The 19,541-nt window shown below is 48.4% G+C and overlaps 1 protein-coding gene across 1 annotated transcript in view; it reads right to left on the bottom strand.

Moving 5' to 3' along the window:
* Window positions 1–1,198, bottom strand: part of Dnaaf5 (dynein axonemal assembly factor 5) — a 40,017-nt gene extending 38,819 nt beyond the window's left edge. Inside the window, exon 1 of the mRNA XM_027413454.2 lies at window positions 567–1,198. Within this exon, the coding sequence (XP_027269255.1) occupies window positions 567–1,149 (583 nt within the window). The 5' untranslated portion in view covers window positions 1,150–1,198. The remainder of the gene's footprint in view (window positions 1–566) is intronic.
* Between the last annotated feature and the right edge of the window lie 18,343 nt (window positions 1,199–19,541).

Below are 19,541 nucleotides of genomic sequence, written 5' to 3'. Positions count from 1 at the left end.
CTGGACTCTTGTAAATCAGTCCCTGCTAGCCTCAACTCCTCCAGTGGTCCTGGCGCTGCCTATGCTCCAGGTATCGAGGTGGACATGTACACATATTTCACAAAGCTGGCTCCCTCCCGTCCAGACTTTCAGTTTAACTATCAGCACTAAGCAGGGCCTCTTTTTTTTTTTTCCCCAAAATCCTAGCTTACAAGGAAAAAAGAGAAGGCTGATCAAGCAGAGCTGTTAGAAATGGTGGGAATAAACTAAAAGGGAAGTGGAGAAAAACAGTCTCCTTCCACCTAGGAAGCTAGTGATCCAAGTCAGAGACACAAGAGGCACTGGGGTGTAGGGAAACACGAGTGCACAAAATTGAGTGGTTCTTCTCCACGTGGATCCTATAACAACCTCTGCATAAAAATGAGCATGAAATGGGTTCGTAGCACAGGTCTGAGAGTCTAGCACTCAGAAGGTTGAAGCAGAGTAAGTTTGGTGCCAGCCCGGGCTTCATGGTGAGATCTTGTCTCGTGCCCTCTCGCATACGAAACCATCGTCTGGGTACCCACGCAAGGGGATTCGACGCTTACCAGGAGTGGCTCGCGCCAGAGCGGCTGCGCACTCGCAACTTTCGCGGCGCACCGCGGCGAAAGGGTCGAGCAGCACGCCCCGCAGCGCGCGCACCGCGTCGTCCAGGTGGGGCGCGAGCGCCGCTCCGCACAGGTCCACGGCCAGACGGAGCAGCTGCACGAGGGTAAGGCGCAGCTCCTCGCAGGGCTCGGGCGGCGGCCGCGTGGGCTCAGGTCGGGCCAGGCGTGCGGTGAGCGCGGGCAACAGGCGCGGCAGAGCGTCGTGGGGCCGCGCGGCACGGCGCAGGCCTAAGTCCAGCAGGTGAGCAGCCAGCGCGCGACAGCCCTCGGCCGGGTCGGTCAGAAGTCGCAGCAGGCGCGGCAGCAGCAGACGAGCCCAGGGGCCCTGGAAGGCCGCCGAATCCACGCCGGGCCGTACCGCCTCTTCCAGTGCGTGCTCCAGGGCCTCCAGCGCACGCCGCCGCCCCAGCTTATTCTCGGCCTCCAGCCCCGGCAGCAGGCGGCTTAGCGCGCGGCTCAGTTCCGCAGCCTCAGCTGCCTCGGTGAAGTCCGCGGCCACCTCCGCCTCCGCCGGCGTCGCCATCTTGCACGCGTTGCCTGTCTCCAAGGGAACCGGCGTTAGTACGATTGTGGCGGCACGCTTTACGGCAGCTTTACGACTTCCGGCTGGCTTGAATGCTCGCGGCAGAGTGCGCGCCTCAGAGGCGCGATGCGGGGGGGAGGGGCAGGGAGTAAAGGGTAGGGGGCGGGACCAGGGGAAGTGGGCGGAAAGGGAGTGTAGGGGGCGGAGTGAGGGGCAGGAGGATGAGAGAGGCGGCGAAGAGAAAGGGTACTTGGGTTCAGGGGTTGAGGGCGGGGCACGAGCCTCGAAGGCGGGACAGGGGGGCTGCAGGCTGGGCGAGGGCCTCGGGAGGAGGGGCGAAGGGTGAGGCGTTGGGGTTAAGGGGTAGTGTGCGGAACTAGGGGGTGGTGGGCGGGACACGGGCCTCTTGGGAAACGGGGTAGTGTAAAGAGTGGGGAGTAAGGGGTAATGGGAAGTGTAAGAACCAAGTAGGCGGGGCGTGGTCTTTGGGGGCGTTGCAGGAGGTGGTAGGCGGGGCTCGGGCCTTTGTGGGAGGGGTGAAGTGTAAGAGGGACCTAAGGTAAGAGGGCGGGGCAAGGGGTAGTGGGTTGGGTAAGAGGGAGGTGGGCGGGGCATGGGTCATGGGGTCTCCGACAAGAGTCTCTAGGTGGGATGCAGGCTTGGGTAAGGGGCATAAAAACCTCGAGGGTGGGGTGGGGTGGGGTGGGGTCTGAGTAGGGCGAAGGATGAGGAATGAGGGGACTGAGACAAGGGCTGACAGGCGGGGCGAAGGCTTTGGGGCGTGGCAAATGGCGGAGGGCGGGGCGAAGGGTGGGGCTGGCCTTTCTTTGAGTCTGGAGCTTAGCCCTGGTGGTTAAACTGCCTGAATCTTCAGGTTTCTCTTTCCCCTTGGCCCCTGGGTACGGCGGGTGAGAGCACACTTGTCCTAAGGCGGCGGGAGCTTAAGCTGAGCTTATATTTTGAATGGCGTAGATGTGGGTGGTCCTTACTGGGTTACTTGAAAAGGCAGGTGTGGGTCTGCTGCTTGCGTCCTACCCTCAGTTTAGGCATGTAGCCTCGCTGGCTGGAGGATTTTAGGTTTTAGGACAGGTGTGGTATTGCCAGTGGGCCCTTGCTGGGCACTTCCTAGTCCTGGTGTTGAGCAGGATTCAGTGTTGCATGGCCTTCCCAGTAAACAGAATGGGCTGGGCGGGGAGGGGGGGTGAGAGGTGCTTTCAGACCTGGGCAGCCAGGCACCTCACATCTGAAAACAGACCCGTGATGTAGGGGTTGGGCTTTATAACAAATTTTGCCCTTCTGTTTGGTTGTTGACATAAGTCTTGTAGAAAATCGGTGTGATCCGGTGACCCTAGGTGTCCTGAATGTGGTGAGAAAGCTTAGGGAACCATGTAAAATGGCTGTGGGTAGCAAAGAGCTGTAAAGAGAGGGGATCCGCTGAGCACAGGCCCTGTGTTAGCAGTTATGGACTGAATTGTGTCCCTCCAAATTCATGTCAAAGTCTTAAGCCTAATACATCAGAATGTGACTGGAAACAGATGTCAAGATTAAGGCATCAGAGTTAGCTGCCATCCTCATAAGAAGGGGAGTTTGGCATAAATGTGCTCTCGGCTTTGTGAATGTGAGTTGGGCAGACATCAAGCCCAGGGGGAAGCAGTCCTCCCAGCCTCATCGCAGATTCCAGCATCCAGGTCTGTGAGGGGTAGGATAAGCTAAAGCTTATGGTGCTTGTCTGTGCCAGAGGAGTTCTGAGGGGAAGGAGAAAAACTATGTCCTGTAGGGAGCAAGGGAGTATTCAGGGCAGCCAGGAGGGTCTTTGTCTCTCTGCAGGGGCCAAGGAAGATGCTTTATGTGGAACATTGGCAGTCAGATCTGCACTTCTGAGGAAGACTGGCTGCTGTGAAGGTTGGGGTGGTCCAGCAGGCATGGCATGTGGAGTCCTATGAGTAATAATGAGTTCACCTATCCTACTCCTTCCACCTAAATACCTCATAAGTAACAGCCAATGAGGAAAGTTCTTGAGAGTAGAAAATAAAATAGGACTCAGGACTAGAGCTATGGGTTTCCTTTTTCTCTAGTATAGATTTCTAGGGTGGGGCCCTAGAGTGATCTACCACACAAAGTGGTCAACAGGTACAGGTAAGTCTGGAAAACCCCTTCTCCCTGGTCAGTGGCAGGAGAAACCTATAACAATGCTCCAGTACCAGTCCACAGTCTGTCCCCAGTGACAGTGTCAGAATACCTGCAGGCCACCTGACCCTGCTTGCACAAGGGGGTGCCATTGAGGACTATATAGGCAGTGTTGTCCAGCTGCCCATCAGTACAGAAACCTACACAGACATTTGACTTATCCTCAGCAGGATGGACCCCAGAAATGCACCTTTAACCAGCCCCACTAGTACCAGAAAACCAGGCAGAGCAGGAGAACAAGAGAAGGACCCCAGAGACAAAACCAGCATTGAGACAAGAGGCCACAGAGTTGGGCCAGATTGTATATGTGACATATATCCACACACTGGCATTAGCAGCTGCCTGCTAAAATAGAAGATTTAAATAGAACCAGGAGTCTCCAAACAGAATAACCTAAATGTCCGGTATACATTTGAAAAAGACCGCTTATCATTCCAAGAACATTCACAAAGTGAATGTAAAAAGGCTGCTCACTGAAATGGATGCCAAAATGAGCCATCTGCCAAGGACTTGTCGACAGCCATGAAAATCGCTTTCAGAAGTAATTACAAGAAAAAGTGATTACAAACTCGTTTAAAATTGAAAAAAAGATTAAGTTAGCAACAAAAAAGAAATTGTAAAGCGCCAAATGGAAATTGTAGAATTTGAGATAACAACCAGAATAACACTGCCCATCATTAGAAGGACATAGTGGTAGACTGGAGATGGAGTGCTAGAACTTTCTTGGATCTGAAAAACAAAGAAAATAGTACAAAATGTGAACCTAAGCCAAGTTTGGTAGTACATGCCTGAAATTGCAGCACTGAGGAGGCTGATGCAGAAGGATGGAAGGTTCTGGTAAGATACTGTCTCAAAATACAATAAAATAAATTAAAACTCCCTGACTCTCGGAGGTTTGTGGGATAATTCATATTTCATCAGCATCTTAGAACAATAAGGCAGAGTTGTGGGGCTAAAACATTCAAAAAAGCAGTGACTGAAGATGCCTCCAAATCAATGAAAGAATACACAGATGCAAGAGGCTTAGTAAGCCCTCATACGATAAATCTACCAGAAATCCATACCAAGGTACACCATAATTAAACTTTTTATTTATTATCTAATCTATTGTGTGTGTGTGTGTGTGTGTGTGTGTGTGTGTGTGTGTGTGTGTGTGTGTGTCTGTATGACAGAGTTTAATTCTGTAGCTCAGACTGACTTGGAACTGGAGATGTAGATCAGGCTGGCCTTGAATTCAGATGTCTGCCTGCCTCTACCTCCTGAGTGCTGGGATTTAAGGCATGCACCAGTACACCTAACCTTAACTGTATTTTTGAAACAGGGTCTCACACTGTGAACTGACCTTGAGTGTGAGCCAATCCCACTCAGTTTCCCAAGTGCTAGGATTACGGACATCACACCTGGCTCTAATTAGACAGTTTGAAATGAAAGAAAAGGAAAAACCTTACCTGTCAAAGAGAAATGACATGTTGCAGGTAGAGGAGAGACAGTCTTAACCAGATCTGCCTGCTTCTCTGGGGCTACAGGAGCCAGAAGGAAGGGCACAGGATTCTTCAAGCTTGTAAAGAAAACTTAACCTGTGACCTCTGTCAAGCAAAATGTCGTTCAGGAATGACAAGAGGAATTGTCATTCTCAGGAAAAAGGCAAACTAATAGAACATTGCTAACAGAACTACCTGCAAGGGGTGTTTAAAGGAAGTTCTCTGAGCACAGTGGAAGCAGTTCAGGAGAAAACTGATTTACAGACACATGGGGAGTACAGTGGAATGGCTAAAGAGTAGCAACTGGCCACCTGAGGCAGGTAGAATTTAACTTGGATGTCCCCAGTTTTGTATGTTGAAGTTTAATTCCCACTGTAGGGTAAAAAGAGATGGGATGTTAATCCAGCTGTGATGGTTAGAGGTAAAGCCTGGTTAGATAAGGTCACCAGAGAAGAGGCCCCATGACTGAACCCCAGTGGCTTTACGAGAAGAGGTGTGTTAGTTACTTTTCTATTGCTGTGATAAAACACCATGACCAAGGCAACTGATAGAAGAAAGTTTATTTTGGCTTATGTTTCTAGAGGGTGGAGTCCATCATGGTGGAGAGGCATAGCAACAAGTAGCTAGCATGATGTCAGGAGCAGGAAGCTGAGAGCAAAGCAGAGAGCAAACTGGAAGTGGGACAGGCTTTTTAGCTCAAATCCAGCCCCGGTAACACACTTTCTCCAGTAAGGCACCTTTCTAAACTTCCCCCAAACACCACCAACTAGGGGACCACGTATTCAAATACCCGAACATATTGGAAATAACATTTCACTTCCTGTTCAATAGTCCTCATGACCACATAATGCAAAATGTATTTAGTTCAACCTCAAAAGTACCATAGTTTTTCACAGTTTCAGCCAGCACTTTTTAAAAGTCCAAAGCCTCTTCTGAGACTCAATGCAATCATAAATAAAAAGGTATATATTTCAAACATAATGGCACAGGGCCGGGCATTGGTGGCACACGCCTTTAATCCCAGCACTCGGGAGGCAGAGACAGGTGGATCTCTGAGTTCGAGGCCAGCCTGGTCTCCAGAGCGAGTGCCAGGATAGGCTCCAAAGCTACACAGAGAAGAAACCCTGTCTCGAAAAACAAAACAAACAAACAACGTAATCGTAATGGCACAGTATATACATTACCATTCTAAAGGGGTCAAAGCAAGGAAATACTGGGATCAAAGTAAGACTGAAACTCAGTAGGGCAAACACCAAATCCTGTAGCTCCATGTCTGGTGCCAAAGGACTTAGATGGCTCTGTCTTTCTAGCTTTGCTGCCTGTAGGCTGGTTCCATTCCCTTTCTGTATCTCTTCTTTGTCAGGTCACCCACTGACACTGGCAGCTCCAACATCTTAGGATCTCCAGTATAGGTTTCACATTTGTAGCTTCACCAGTTGGTCTCTGGGCCTTCCCACCAGACCTGCCACTTACTGCTAGGCCTCAATGGCTGAAACCACAGAGGAAGGATCCATGACCTTTCAATCCTTGAAGAGTCAGTGCCTTGTGGAGGACACTGTCAAATTCAGTGACCAGCTTAGGATGAACCCTGGCCCCTTTGAATCATATTTGCAGCTGCTTAAAAAAAAAAATGTGTGCATGAGTGTTTTGCCTGCATGTACATTTGTGTACCACAGGTATGCCTGGTGCCCTGGGGGGACTGAAGACGGCATTGGATCCTCTGAAACTGACATGTAGGTGCTGGGAATTGAACCCAGTTTCTCTGGAAGAACACTCAATACTGTTAACCACTGGCCCATCTCACCAGCCTGTTATTACTTTCTAGGAGCAGAAAAACATTTTGCTTTCACAACATGAAAGCTTAGCCTGGTGGGGTCATCCCCGGAGTTCACCCTTCCCTTTGTTCTTGTACAGATCAGTCCTCTCCTGACAATGTCTTGTCTGTAACATTAAGCTTCCTAATGGTCTTTTTCCATTCCAAACCATACATTATTTCTTTCTACCCCACTCAGATTTTTTTTATTATAAGCCTGCATTTTTTGTTACCAATAACAATCACACCACAGATTCAGTGTTGTGCTGTCTTAAAATAACCTCTGCCAAAGAAATCATTTTAAATTTATTCTTGAGCTGAGCCTCTGCAGTCTGCTTAACTCTCAGCACTGCTATCTTCCAGGTTCCTACAGTACCTGTCCAAACAGTGTCACCAAGTGGGGACCAAGTATTCAAATATCAGAGCCTATGGGGGACATTTTTCCCCACTTAAATCACCACAAGAGGCACACACACATGGATATGTGCACACATACATGAAAATGCACACACATACACAGAGAGAGAGAGACACAGTTCTCATTGCTGTAACCAAAAAGTTGTCAGGAACACCTTAAGGGGAAAAGGGTCCATTTTGACCCATGGTTTCAGAGGTTTGGGTCTATATGTTCTTCGTCCATGGACTTAGAAATGACAGCAAGGATATGTGATAGAGGAAATTGCTCACCTTTTGTTGACCAGAAAGCAGAGGCAGGAGAAAGAAGGAGTGGTCCAAAGACCTGCGCCCCTAGTGATCTTCCAACTTATTCCCACAGCCTAGTTTGCAGAACCTCCCCAAATAGTACCATCATCTGGGGACCAAATGTTCAAACAGGAGGTTGTGGGAAACATTGCTTGTCTAAACCATAACAGAAGCACTCTCTGCCTACCTCTGCCAAGTGATGTCAGTGCTATCTCAGGAAGGCTATTTGATGCAGTGGCTGGTCTTGCCCTTCAGCCTGCAGATTAATAACTTATATGTTACAGACTTCACTCAGATGGGTTTCTGTAACTGGCAACAGACTTACACTCCATCGTCATGCGATTGCTTAATTGGTAATTGCAAAAAAATGGGGTGATGAAGGGGATGAGTGGGGAGTATAAGACTAACGGAGCTTGATGAATTTGATTGAAATACACCATGTACATGTATGAAATATGAAATGTATAATATATGCTAATAAAAAGAAAAAGTTTAAATTGCATTGTGCACACGTGCATGTGAGCACGTGTAGAGGTCAGAGGGCAACTTTCAGGACTAAGTTTTCTCACTGTGTATCACACAGAATGAACTTGGGCCATCTAGCTTGGTGTTTGGTGCCTTTACCTTCTGAGCCACCTCACCAGTGCAAAAATGTTTTAAAAAAATTAAACACAGTGTTGTTGTTGTTCCTCTGGAAAAGAGTTACAGTTATAGTTAAAGGAAAGTTAAATCAAGTTTTCCATCCTGCACATGGGCAAACACTTAACACTGGTAGGTAGCTCCATCACTCCTGAACACAGTGATATGTAGAGTGGCCCCTAACAGGATTGAATCTGGTGATCAGCCCAAAGACATTATAAAGTAGAACTCTTATAAAGTGCTGGTTGTGGGATGCTCTGCTCCATGCTGAAACTGAAATGTAAGAACACAGTGGACAACAGGCAAGGGTGGGAAAAGTACATCATGGAAGCATGAAAATAACCAGGAGGGGGCCTGGTGAGATGGTCAGTGGGCAGGAGTGCTTGTCACACAAAACTGATGGTTTGATTCCTGAAACCCACATAAAAGGCTGGATGCAGCGCCATGCATCTGTAACCCAAGGGGTCAAATGGGAGGTGGAGACAGGAGAATCAGCTGGAAACTCACAGACCAGCTATGTTAGAGTACACAGCACAGAAACAGAAGCCAGAGAGACTCTGCCTTAACAAGGCTGAAGGCAAGAACTGTCCTCTGACACTCACACACACCACACACACACACACACACACACACACACACACACACACACACACACACACACCAGGAATGGCTGGTTGTACCAGCAACAGCCAGAAATGTTTCTGACCATGTTACCATGATGTCATATTAAAGTCATATTAAGTTACCCTCTTCATACTACCCTGTATGAGTTATCAGCCTACTGGTGTTGTTGATTAAAATACATGGGCTGTCAAGATGGCTCAGTAGGTAAAAGTGCTTGCTGCCAACCCTGATGACCCAATTTCCACTTCTAGGACCCACATGGTAGAAAGTGAGAACTGACTCTCACAAGTTGTCCACAAGTTTTCCACTGCTCAGAGGTTGAGGCAGGAGGATGAACTGCTGCTGGCCTTATTCTGTCCTGGGCTGGAGTGCGTATAGGGAGCTAGAAACACAAAGAAATGGGGTTTATAATTTAAAAGCTGCTCATAGTGCAGATCATACCTCAGACTTTTAAGAAAGGTTTATTTTGTATGTTTTTTTTCTGTATATGCATATGTGCACCATGTGTGTGCAGTGCCATGGAGGCTGGAAGAAGATACCTGATCTCCTGGAACTGGAGTTACAGGTGGTTGTGGACTGCCATGTAGGTGCTGGGAACTGAGCAGAGGTCCTTTGCAAGAGCAGCCAGTAGTCTTAACCACTAAGCCACCTCTCCAGGCCTGTCCCCGATGGTTTTGCAGACAAAAAGTTCAAAAATGGGGGCTGGAGAGATGGCTCAGAGGTTAAGAGCACTGGCTGCTCTTCCAGAGGTCCTGAGTTCAATTCCCAGCAACCACATGGTGGCTCACAATTATCTATAAGGAAGTCTGGTGCCCTCTTCTGGGAAGAACACTATATATATAATAAATCTTTTTTAAAAGTGGTGCATAGAAATATGTGCAAGCAAAAAGCACCCATATAAACACACACACACACACACACACACACACACACACACACACACACACACACACACACACGTTCAAACATTTAGTGAACAATTATAGTCTTCCAAGAAAGCTGGAAGGGGACACTCCCAATTTGTTTCATGAGGACAGCATCACATCTATGATCTCAAAGGATAATAAAACGTGAGAGAAGTAGTGATGACCCTTTAAGTGAGCACAGATGCCAAATTCCTAAAGAAAATACTAACAAATTGAATCTAGATATAATGAAGTTTTCAAAAGGGTAAGACATAATCAAATTGAATTGATCCTGAGAATGGAAATTAATAAAAATTCAGGGCTGGGAATATGGCTTGGTTGGTAAGGTGCTTGCCTAGTATGCATGAGATCTTGTATTTTATCTCCAGCACCACTTACACCAGGAATTTGGTGCATGCCTGTAATCCCAGCACTCAGAGATGGGGCAGGAGGATCAGGAGTTCAAGGTCATCTTCAGTGACATGTTAGGTTTGAGGCTAGCTAGCTTGTAATCCATGAAACCCTGAGTGAAAAAAAATATTTTTAATTTAAAAGTTGGAGAAAAAACATGATTCCATAGATTCTGGCAACATTTGGTGAAATTGACACGATTAAACTTCCAGTTAATTAGAAATAGAAGGGAATCAACACAAGTCATATCTGCAAAACTTTCTCAGACACGTATTCGCTAAAGTAGCCAGCAACAGTCCTCTCCTGCACCCGAACCCGCTGTGGAGTCTGGGCTGGATTCCAGACATGCCAGTGGAATGTGATGGAAAGAGTGTGCCCAGTCGCTTGCAGCCCTAGAGTTGAAGGGACCTGGCAGCCACTTCATATCCATCAGAACAGGTGCATCAAAGCCTCCAAAGAATGGCCTTGCATGGAAGACATCTGGCTGGAACTCTTCAGTGCTGCTGCAACCTGGTAAATCTGGCCCTTGCTTCCTCTCTGCAGTCAAATCAACATCCTCTATGGAGGAGGGAGCTGGGGAGCTGAGGAGGGACCTGCCTGCTTTGGTCCTCCCCTGGAGCTGGATTGACTGCAGCCCTCTGTAGGGATGGAGCATACTAGGTGGGCTTGCTCACCTGTTGGGATGCTTTTGTCTTTCAGCTGCTGTGAAGAAGCCCCTTCCAGAATAGGAAACATGGGTACTATTGTTAGGGTCTCTTGTCTAGCAGCCCTGCAGCAGTTCACAGCTGCAGGAAACAACAACAACAACAACAAAAACCCCACAGGCTTGCCCTGACCTCTAGCAACTCACTTCTGAATAACTGAAGTGAAACCTGAGAATTGAACAGATATTTGCCCAGCTTTTTTTTTTTTTTTTGTAGATTTTTAAAATTTGAATTAGAAACAAGATTGTTTTACGTGTCAATCTCAGTTCCCTCTCCCTCCCTTCTTCCCCTACCTATCGCATATCCTTTCTGCTACCCCTGGAGGGTGAGGCCTTCCATAGGGTGTCATCAGAGTGCCCAGCCATCTTTTGTGTGTTTGATTTGGTCATGGGAGATGGAACCCAGGGCCTCACAAACTACCTTAGTGCACACCACATCCATTATTCACAAATAGCTCAAAGATGAAAACAACCTAGATGTCTGCCATTGGTAAAAAGTCACAACGTGACATGACACACAGAAGAATATGAGTCAACCTTAGGAATTGATGGCTCACCATCTCATGGGTGAGCCATGCACAGAAGGGTAAGGCCACGAGTCTACTTACAGGAGGCAGACAGCACGACAGACTTGGTATTGTGCACCTGAGATGCCATGTGTGTTTTGCTGTGGGACAGAACATCCATTTGAGGAGGCAATGGCAGAAGGACAGACAGGTTAGTCTGTCCCTCAGCTGCCATAGAGCAGCCCTGTGGAAGAGGGCAAATGTTTTCCCCTTAAGTCAGATGGGGTCTTAATAACCTCCCAGCCTCTAACACATAGGAGTCGGCACTGGGTTTATACTTTTCTTCTTTTTTTACTGTGTGTGTATGGCACATCATGTATATGATGCTCAGAGGACAGCTTTTGGGAGTCGGTTCAAATTCAAGTCATTAGGCTTGGAAGCAAGCCCTTTAGCCACTGAGCCATCTCACCAGCCCTACACTATGCTTGTATCGTAACATAAATATGGAACTTTAAAATTATGTTTGAGCCAAAATATAGCAAGACTGTCTAAATTTATTCTACTTTAACTCCCTGCATTGCATATATTTTTAAAGACCCCCCCCCAAAAAGCAAGAAATAGGGTTTTTAAGCATCTTCCAAGAAGTATGTCATCTCCATAAGTAAACTGATTTCGTCAAAATTAACTCAGATCCATTCATTTATTGTTTCACCTGGTATATATTTATGTGGGTTGTGGGAGACACTTCCAGGTGTTCAGCCAAGGCTGAGTGAAAGATGAGTGTGTCTTAGTTATGGTTTCTATTGCTGTGAAGGGACAACATGACCATGGAAACTCTTACAAAGGAAAGCATTTAATTGGGGCTGGCTTACAGGTTCAGAGGTTTAATCCATTGTCATCACAACAGGAGGCATGGCAGTGTTCAGGCACACATTCTGTTGGAGAGGTAGTTAAGAGCGCTACATCTAGATCATCAGGCAGCAGGAACAGAGAGTGACACTGGGCTTGACCTGAACATTTGAAACCCCAAAGCCCACCCCCAGTGACATCTTCCTCCAACAAGGCCACACCCACCCCAACAGGGCCACACCTCCTAATAGTTCCACTTCCTATGAACCTCTACGGGCCAATTTCACTCAGACCACCACAGTGAGCCAAAGCAGGTGCTGCTGTTCCTTGCATTGGGGAGTTGTCTGTTCAGGGTCCAGTGATGGGGCAATATAGACCACTGTCCTCTGGCCTTGACATAGCCCTTGAGTTCTTCAACTGTCAGCAGTGTGAATACCATGGGACCTGAACAAGAAGACTAGATCATCAACTTTTAGGTCTTGAGGCAGGGAGAGAAGGGTTCAGGAGGCCCCACTCCTGTGAAGATTTATAAGAGGTTAATGATTGCTAGGGGGAGTGTCTCATGTGGCCTCACCCCTTCTAAGGATTTATAGGCTGTTAGAGATTGCTGAAGGCAGTTTTGGACTATCCCCTTCTCTGAGGACATAATAGTGAAGGCACTGGGGTTTCTGAGTTGCACATACTCATGTAATCCCAGTTTAAACTACTGAGTCACTGAAGTAGACTTGGATGTAATAGTTTGGCCTATCTATCATTGGCATCCTCTCTGGTATGAATAGACAGACATATGTTCATCTCCCTGGGAAAAGCCACACGACAGATGATAATAGACAGGCAGAATCACTGGGGACAGGACAGGCTCTGTGGAGTGGGGAAAGAACAAGGTCTGTGGCTCCTGCAGAGCAGTGGTCTTGTGGGTAGGATGAAGGCTACTGCCACTCACCCGGGGGTGGGGATGCTAGGGCTGAAGCCCATGTGGTATATCTGAGTTATTTTGTGGGTAACTGGACTGAAGGGGAAGTTGTCACAGGGCTGGTTGGGCTGTGGTGCCAATCCTGAACAGATGGAGGGATCCATCGCATAGACAGAAACACTGGCAGATGACCAGTGCTGCAGGAGAGAGCACATGCATGGTTGGGGGCAAAATGATCCTGAAGTAGGTGGTGGTGATTATGTAATGCTACTGTTTAATGAATCACCCATCCCAAAAAAGGAAAAAGAAAAAGGAGGAATAAAAAAGAATACACTTTGGAGATGGCTTCATTTTAATTCATGCAGAACTGTTTCATCTTCTTAACAGCAGCATAATAATGTACAGTTACCTCATGAGTTCTTTGTTATGGTTAGTTAGCAGCCACCCAGTGTTTCTTGCTTCATGCATTTTTGCCAAGAAGGCAATGTAAACACATAAATGGCTGTGTTGGCTTACGTGCAAAAAGATGCAGGGCTGTACAGTCATGCAATGCTCATGATGGCCAGTCCATGGGGACCACTAGAGAAGGCAAGCTTTGCATTCACACTTTAAAGAGGATTTTTTTGTTTGTTTGTTTGTTTTTTCGAGACAGGGTTTCTCTGTGTAGCTTTAGAGCCTGTCCTGGCACTCGCTCTGGAGACCAAGCTGGCCTCGAACTCACAGAGATCCACCGCCTCTGCCTCCTGAGTGCTGGGATTAAAGGCGTGTGCCACCAACGCCCGGCTTTAAAGAGGATTTTTATAAATCGATTTCCATAAGATGTTAGGTATGAAGTCCTGCCTCCCACACCCTTGCCAAACCATATCATCACATTCTTGGATGTGTGTGCACCCATGCCATGGTGTGCCTGTGTGGGCCAGAGGGCAATTTACAGGGGACAGTTCTCTGCTTGGGTCCCAAGGCTCAAACAGAAATGGTCAGGCTTGGAGGCAAGTGCCTTTACGTGCTGTGACATGTTCTCACCAGGTTTCCATGTCTCTCTCCCCCGCTCTCTCTCTCTCTCTGTGTGTGTGTGTGTGTGTGTGTTTTAAATTATTTTTTCTCATTTAATAGGTGAAAAATGCTATCTCTGTAATATTGCTTTTGCAGAGGGCTTGAATTCCTCAGTACCCATATCAGGAGGCTCACAAACTGCCTGTTAATTCCAGATCCAGGGGCTACAGCCTCGGTAGGCACTGCACGTATGTGCACTTGCACACATGTGTGCATGTACACATGCACACAGACAAACACACAATTTTTAAAATACAAATAACTAATACAAACACAAAAATACATTTGAGACAGTGTTTCCCCGTGTAGTCCTGGAACTCTGTAGACCAGGCTGGCCTCAAGCTCACATATCCTCCTGCCTCATTCTCCTGAGTGCTGGGATTAAAGGCATGTACCACCATAGCCCAGCAAATAAATTAAAAAAAAAAATGGCATGTCTGCCAATTTTCTCGGTGTTTTTCTCATATTCAGGAGGTTTGAAGATCTTTCTATGGAAATCATTTCTTTATGATGTTTAGGTATAAATATCTAACCTAGCCTGGTCTTGCACGAACACTCCTGCTGTTTCTATTTTTGTTATAGGCATGAGCCACCATGCCTAGCAACATAGTTCTTGTTTTTGCCTTTCAAATATTTGGGATTTTTGTTTGTTGGTTTGTTTTTTGGTTTTTCAAGACACGGTTTCTCTGTGGCTTTGGAGGCTGTCTTGGAACTAGCTCTTGTAGACCAGGCTGGTCTCGAACTCACAGGATCCACCTGCCTATGCCTCCCAAGTGCTGGGACTAAAGATGTGCAACACCACTGCCTGGCGGATGTAATTCCTTTTTAATGCTTACTTTTTACTTTAACACATGAGATTACCATGTGTTACTTGTGACTTCTGTAATATGTTTAGGGACTTCTAGTGCAATATTATGAATTTTCTTAATCTTGTGACTTTTTTTTTTTTTTTTTTTGAGACAGGGTTTCTCTGTGGCTTTGGAGACTGCCCTGGAACTAGCTCTTGTAGACCATGCTGGTCTCAAACTCACAGAGATCCGCCTGCCTCTGCCTCCCGAGTGCTGGGATTAAAGGCTTTCTTGTGACTTTTATAGTTTAAAAATTGTTTAAAACATTTTTTCTGAGACAGGGTTTCTCTGTATAGTTTTGGAGCCTGTCATGGAACTCACTTTGTAGACCAGGCTGGCCTCGAACTCACAGAGATTCCCCCTGTCTCTGCTTCCCGAGTGCTGGGACTAAAATCATGCACAACCCCACTGCCAGGCTTGCGGTAGCTGTCTTGAAGCCTGCTGCCATAAGCCAGGATTGATTTCAGAAGTCTTCAGTGGACTCTACTTTCCAGATGAATGCAGTGAACAATGTAAAATTCAAATATTAAAGAGTGCTGATCAAGCAGTGTCTTTTCTGCTCTCCTGCAAGGTGTCTCTCACCAGTTCACATTTCTGCACAAGGTCTGCACCCAGCTAGGCCTGGCTGGGCCTGAGACCATGGCTCAGCAGTAGGGTCCTTGGTTAGAATTCCCCAGTGAGGGTTTGTGGGTGTGGCTTAGTGGTAGAGCACCTGCTAGAATCCTCCAGTGAGGGGCTGTGGGTGTGGCTAAGTGATAAGAAACTTGCTTGGTGAGTCAGGGTTGTCCTCCACACCCCATTCTGCCTCAGTGGGGCTTCTTTCTATTGGCCTCATCTGCATACCCACTATCCTGTGTAAGCATCTGGAGAAGAATCAGGTGACTCCCAAGGAGTGGACTGAGTTGTTAGTTTAACACAAGCCACTTGACTGTCTTAGACTCAGGTTCTGAGAAACCTATGGTTTACTAATGGAATGCACTCAATACTCTTGCCCAGCCACCACTGCCACTCCCAGGAATAAGCCAATTGCTCAGTATCAGTGGATTTCCATCTCAACCATTGAGCAAGAGGATCAGGAGCTGACAATGTTGGGGCTGGCCACCATCAAGAAAGAGCTCCAGGAGCCAGGCATGGTGATGCACACTTGTAATCCCACCACTTCGGACGCTGAGACAGGAGGATCTTGAGCTATGGTTAGATTGGGCTACACAGCAAAACCCTGTCTCAGAATATCAAAACAGGGTCTGGTAAGATGGATCAGTGGGTAAACTGGTTTACTGCACAAGCCTGAGTTTGATCCCTAGGACCCTGGTAGGAGACAACTAATTTCTGAAAATTGGTCTCTCTGACCTCCATATGCCCTCTTGGCACATGTATGCTTGGCCTCCTCATGCATGTGTCCATATATGTTCAGGAACACATACAGAAAATATCAAAATAAACAGAATATCAGATCACATCTTATTAGCTCAGAAAAGGTTAATATTTTTAAAGTACTGTTCACATGGGGTTCACATTTCTTTCTCACTATCACAAAACCAAAAATATTGAGACTTTGTATGTGGGGATGGCTGGTTATTATCTTTCAGTTCCTGGGCTTTGGGGTGTTCTCTGTGCCTTCCCTCAGTTCATGCCCTCTGACTTGGCATGATTTCACAGCATCCTCCAGGTAAGGGCTCAGCCTAGTGAGTGTCAATCATCTCTTCCTGCTTCCGGTCCTGTTCATGGCAGCTTTGGCAGAGAGGGGGCTCATGTCCACACTGTCATCTCCAGGACTCCTGCAGAGACCATGGTTGAAAGAACCATCTTTCTTTCTGAACTCTACAAAACATGTCTCCTAACCATGAAGAGTGAATAAATAAGATCAACTCTGCTATTTCAGTGACTTTTTTCTTTTGCCTTCCTATGTAGTAGCCCAGGCTCAAGTTTCTTGTTTCACCACATGCACTTTTTTGAAGGGTGGTGGTGGTGGTGGTGGTGGTGTGTGTGTGTGTGTGTGTGTGTGTGTGTGTGTGTGTGTGTGTGTGTGTGTGGTCTCACTATGTAGCCCTGGCTGGCTTTACAGTGTAGACCAGGCCTCCAACTCACAGAGATCCCTCTGCCTCTACATTGCCAGGGCTTGTATTAAAGGCATACCCAATTACCTTATTATTTGAAATAGGGCCTTGGCAGAATTCCCCAAGTAGGTAAAGGTGGCTGGCCAGGGAACTGCAGGCATCCACCTGGGTTCTATTCCCAGCACCACAGGAAGCCTTAGGAGGAAAGCCTCAAGCAGTTGAGGTCCTTGAAATAGATTACTAGAGTATTCCCGAAATGTCTGAGGATGGCAGGAGCTGCCTTCACAGTGGGGCTCAGCAGAAGACATTGTTGTAAGGCCCAGGGACCAGGTTTCTGGTTGGTTTCATAAATCCCAATGGCCAGCCCCTGACCCAGAAGGTTCTTGTTGTGGCAGGACACTCACAGTCCAAGGGAACTTACATCTGAGGTGCTGCACCCCAGTCAAAGTCTGTTGGTATGGATGCCTTGTGATTTGAGGGCTGTTCTTGAGGGTTACTGGAGAAGAGGCACCTCTCCTCTCCCAAGGTCCACCACAAAAGGTTCTCTAAGGGAACCCCAGAAAACCTGGGGAGGTGTCGCCAGTAGAGAAAAACCCAGCTCTTAATCTAAGCATGTGATGCATGTCTTTAAATGTAGCATTTAAGAAGTGTGTGTGTGTGGGAACCAGGAGTTCAAGGCCATCCTTAGTGATTTGGAGACCAGCCTGGGTTAGTATTTAAAAAGAGAGGGTGGGAAGAAGGAGGAGGGAGAGGAACAGCCTGGAGCATTCAACTCTGTTTTTGCTGACTTTGTTCAGTGCTCTCTGCAGGAGGCAGGAAGAGTTAGGGCAGGAGAGAGAAATGGGCAGTGATGTAGAAGGCAGGCAGGCTATCCCCACCCTTTGATGGTCTGTAGCAATTCCAGGCAGTTTCAAGCTCATGAGTTACTTGTGGGAGGCCAGTTTTGGTTCTGGTAAGATGGGACTTAAATTCTTGAAGAAAAGACCCCTTCCTAACAGGTGTGCCCATGGTAAGTGTGTGCCTGTCCTGTGGATAGAGCGGGGAGGCGAGCTGGCAGGAAAGGCTGGGAAGTGGGAGCTGCATCTTATTATCTTTATTTTATTATACATTCTTGTTTTTTTATTATTAATTGAATTTTAGATTTGATTTTATTTGAGACAGAATCTTGTGTAACCCAGGCTGGCCTCAAACTTGCTGTTGGAGGCAAGGATGACTTTGAGCTGATCTTCCTGTCTCAACATCCCAAGTGCTGGGATCACAGGTGGGTGCCACCATGCTGTTTGTGCAGAGCTGGCGATGGGAACCCGAGCTTCATCCACGCTAGGCAAGCATGCTACCAACTTTTAGAACCTCATTCCAGGCCAGTGAGTCCTTATTGCACCAGTTCACCTTCACATTTGAAGGAAGAGCTGTAACCAGAGCCAGCCCTGCCTGCTGAGAGCACAAGCCAGGTTGGTGGCCGTGTGGAGGGCATGTGTGCCAGGAGAGGGTGGTCTGGTGAATGTGACTGACGAGGGGTAGCAGGCAGCTGAGCAATGGGGCACAGCTGAAGGATAGGGAGTGTGGACAGGTGAGTGAGGGAACAAATGTGGGGAGCAGGTGAGTTAGATAGATGGGGGGCAGGTGAGTGGAAGAATACATGTGGGGGATAGGTGTGTGTGGACAAGCAAGTGGGGGGACAGGTGAGTGGAAGAGCAGATGTGGGGAGCATATGAGTGTGGACAATTGAGTGACAGGATGGGTGGTGGACAGGGGAATATAGACAGGCCAGTACCTGCGAGCTTCGTCCTTCCTCCTGCGCTTAGATCACTTAGAAGATGGACTCTCTGTCCCCACAGGAGCAGATGGCGCAGGACCGCGTAAAGGCTAATTTTTGCTACAAATCTTGGCTTTAGAGTGGGCAGGCACTGAATGCAACTTCCCCCTCTCCAGGGTGACAGCTCAGACAGAGCAGGGTGGTGTGCCCAGAACAGACAGCATCTGGGCCCCAGAAGATCTGCGCCAGCCAGGTTGGGTGAGCTTAGGGAGGGTTGGGGTGGCAGAAGGTCTTGGCAGCAGCGCGGGGCCTGCGCGACGGGGCTCCCGTGTGTCGCCGCCATTCAAAGATAGCAGTAGGGCGGGCCCTGCGGAGGGCAGCGGTCGGTGGGCGACCCGCGCGGGCGCGGAGCGCGGGGACTGGCGGCCGGCGGCGCGCAGCGGGGGCGGGCAGAGGGCGGCGCCGCTGCAGTGCGGAGACCCGCTCGCCGTCCCCGCGTCCCCGCGTCCCCGCGTCCCCGCGTCCCCTCGTCCCCGCGCAGCTGCCTCTGGCCTCGGGCACCGCGCATCTACAGGTACGTGGGCTGGGGTGGGGTCTGCAAGGGGACCTGGCCCTACCCAGAGCTGGGTCTCGGCGGGAACTGGGGGACTCACGGGGACAGGATGGATTTGGGGAGCTTCAGGATGGGCCGGGTGGTGGTGGTGGGGGCTGCTGGTGTCCGAGGTGGAGCCAGGCCCTTGCGCAAGCGCCCAGGACAGGGTCGGGCGGGTCGCTTGCACCGCCAGGGTCTGGGGGCACTCTGCATCTACCACGATCTGGGGGAAGCCCTGCACCCACCACCATCTGGGGGCATCTCCAATTGCTTCTTTGGTGGGCCCAGGGCCCGGAGTCCGGGGCCCGTGTCACGGGGTGGGGAGTAGGGGGAGAATCCCCATCCTGCAAAGG

Source organism: Cricetulus griseus, chromosome 4 (assembly GCF_003668045.3).
Source record: "Cricetulus griseus strain 17A/GY chromosome 4, alternate assembly CriGri-PICRH-1.0, whole genome shotgun sequence".
NCBI classification, from domain to species: Eukaryota; Metazoa; Chordata; class Mammalia; order Rodentia; family Cricetidae; genus Cricetulus; species Cricetulus griseus.
This window is presented reverse-complemented; position numbering and strand designations above follow the sequence as displayed.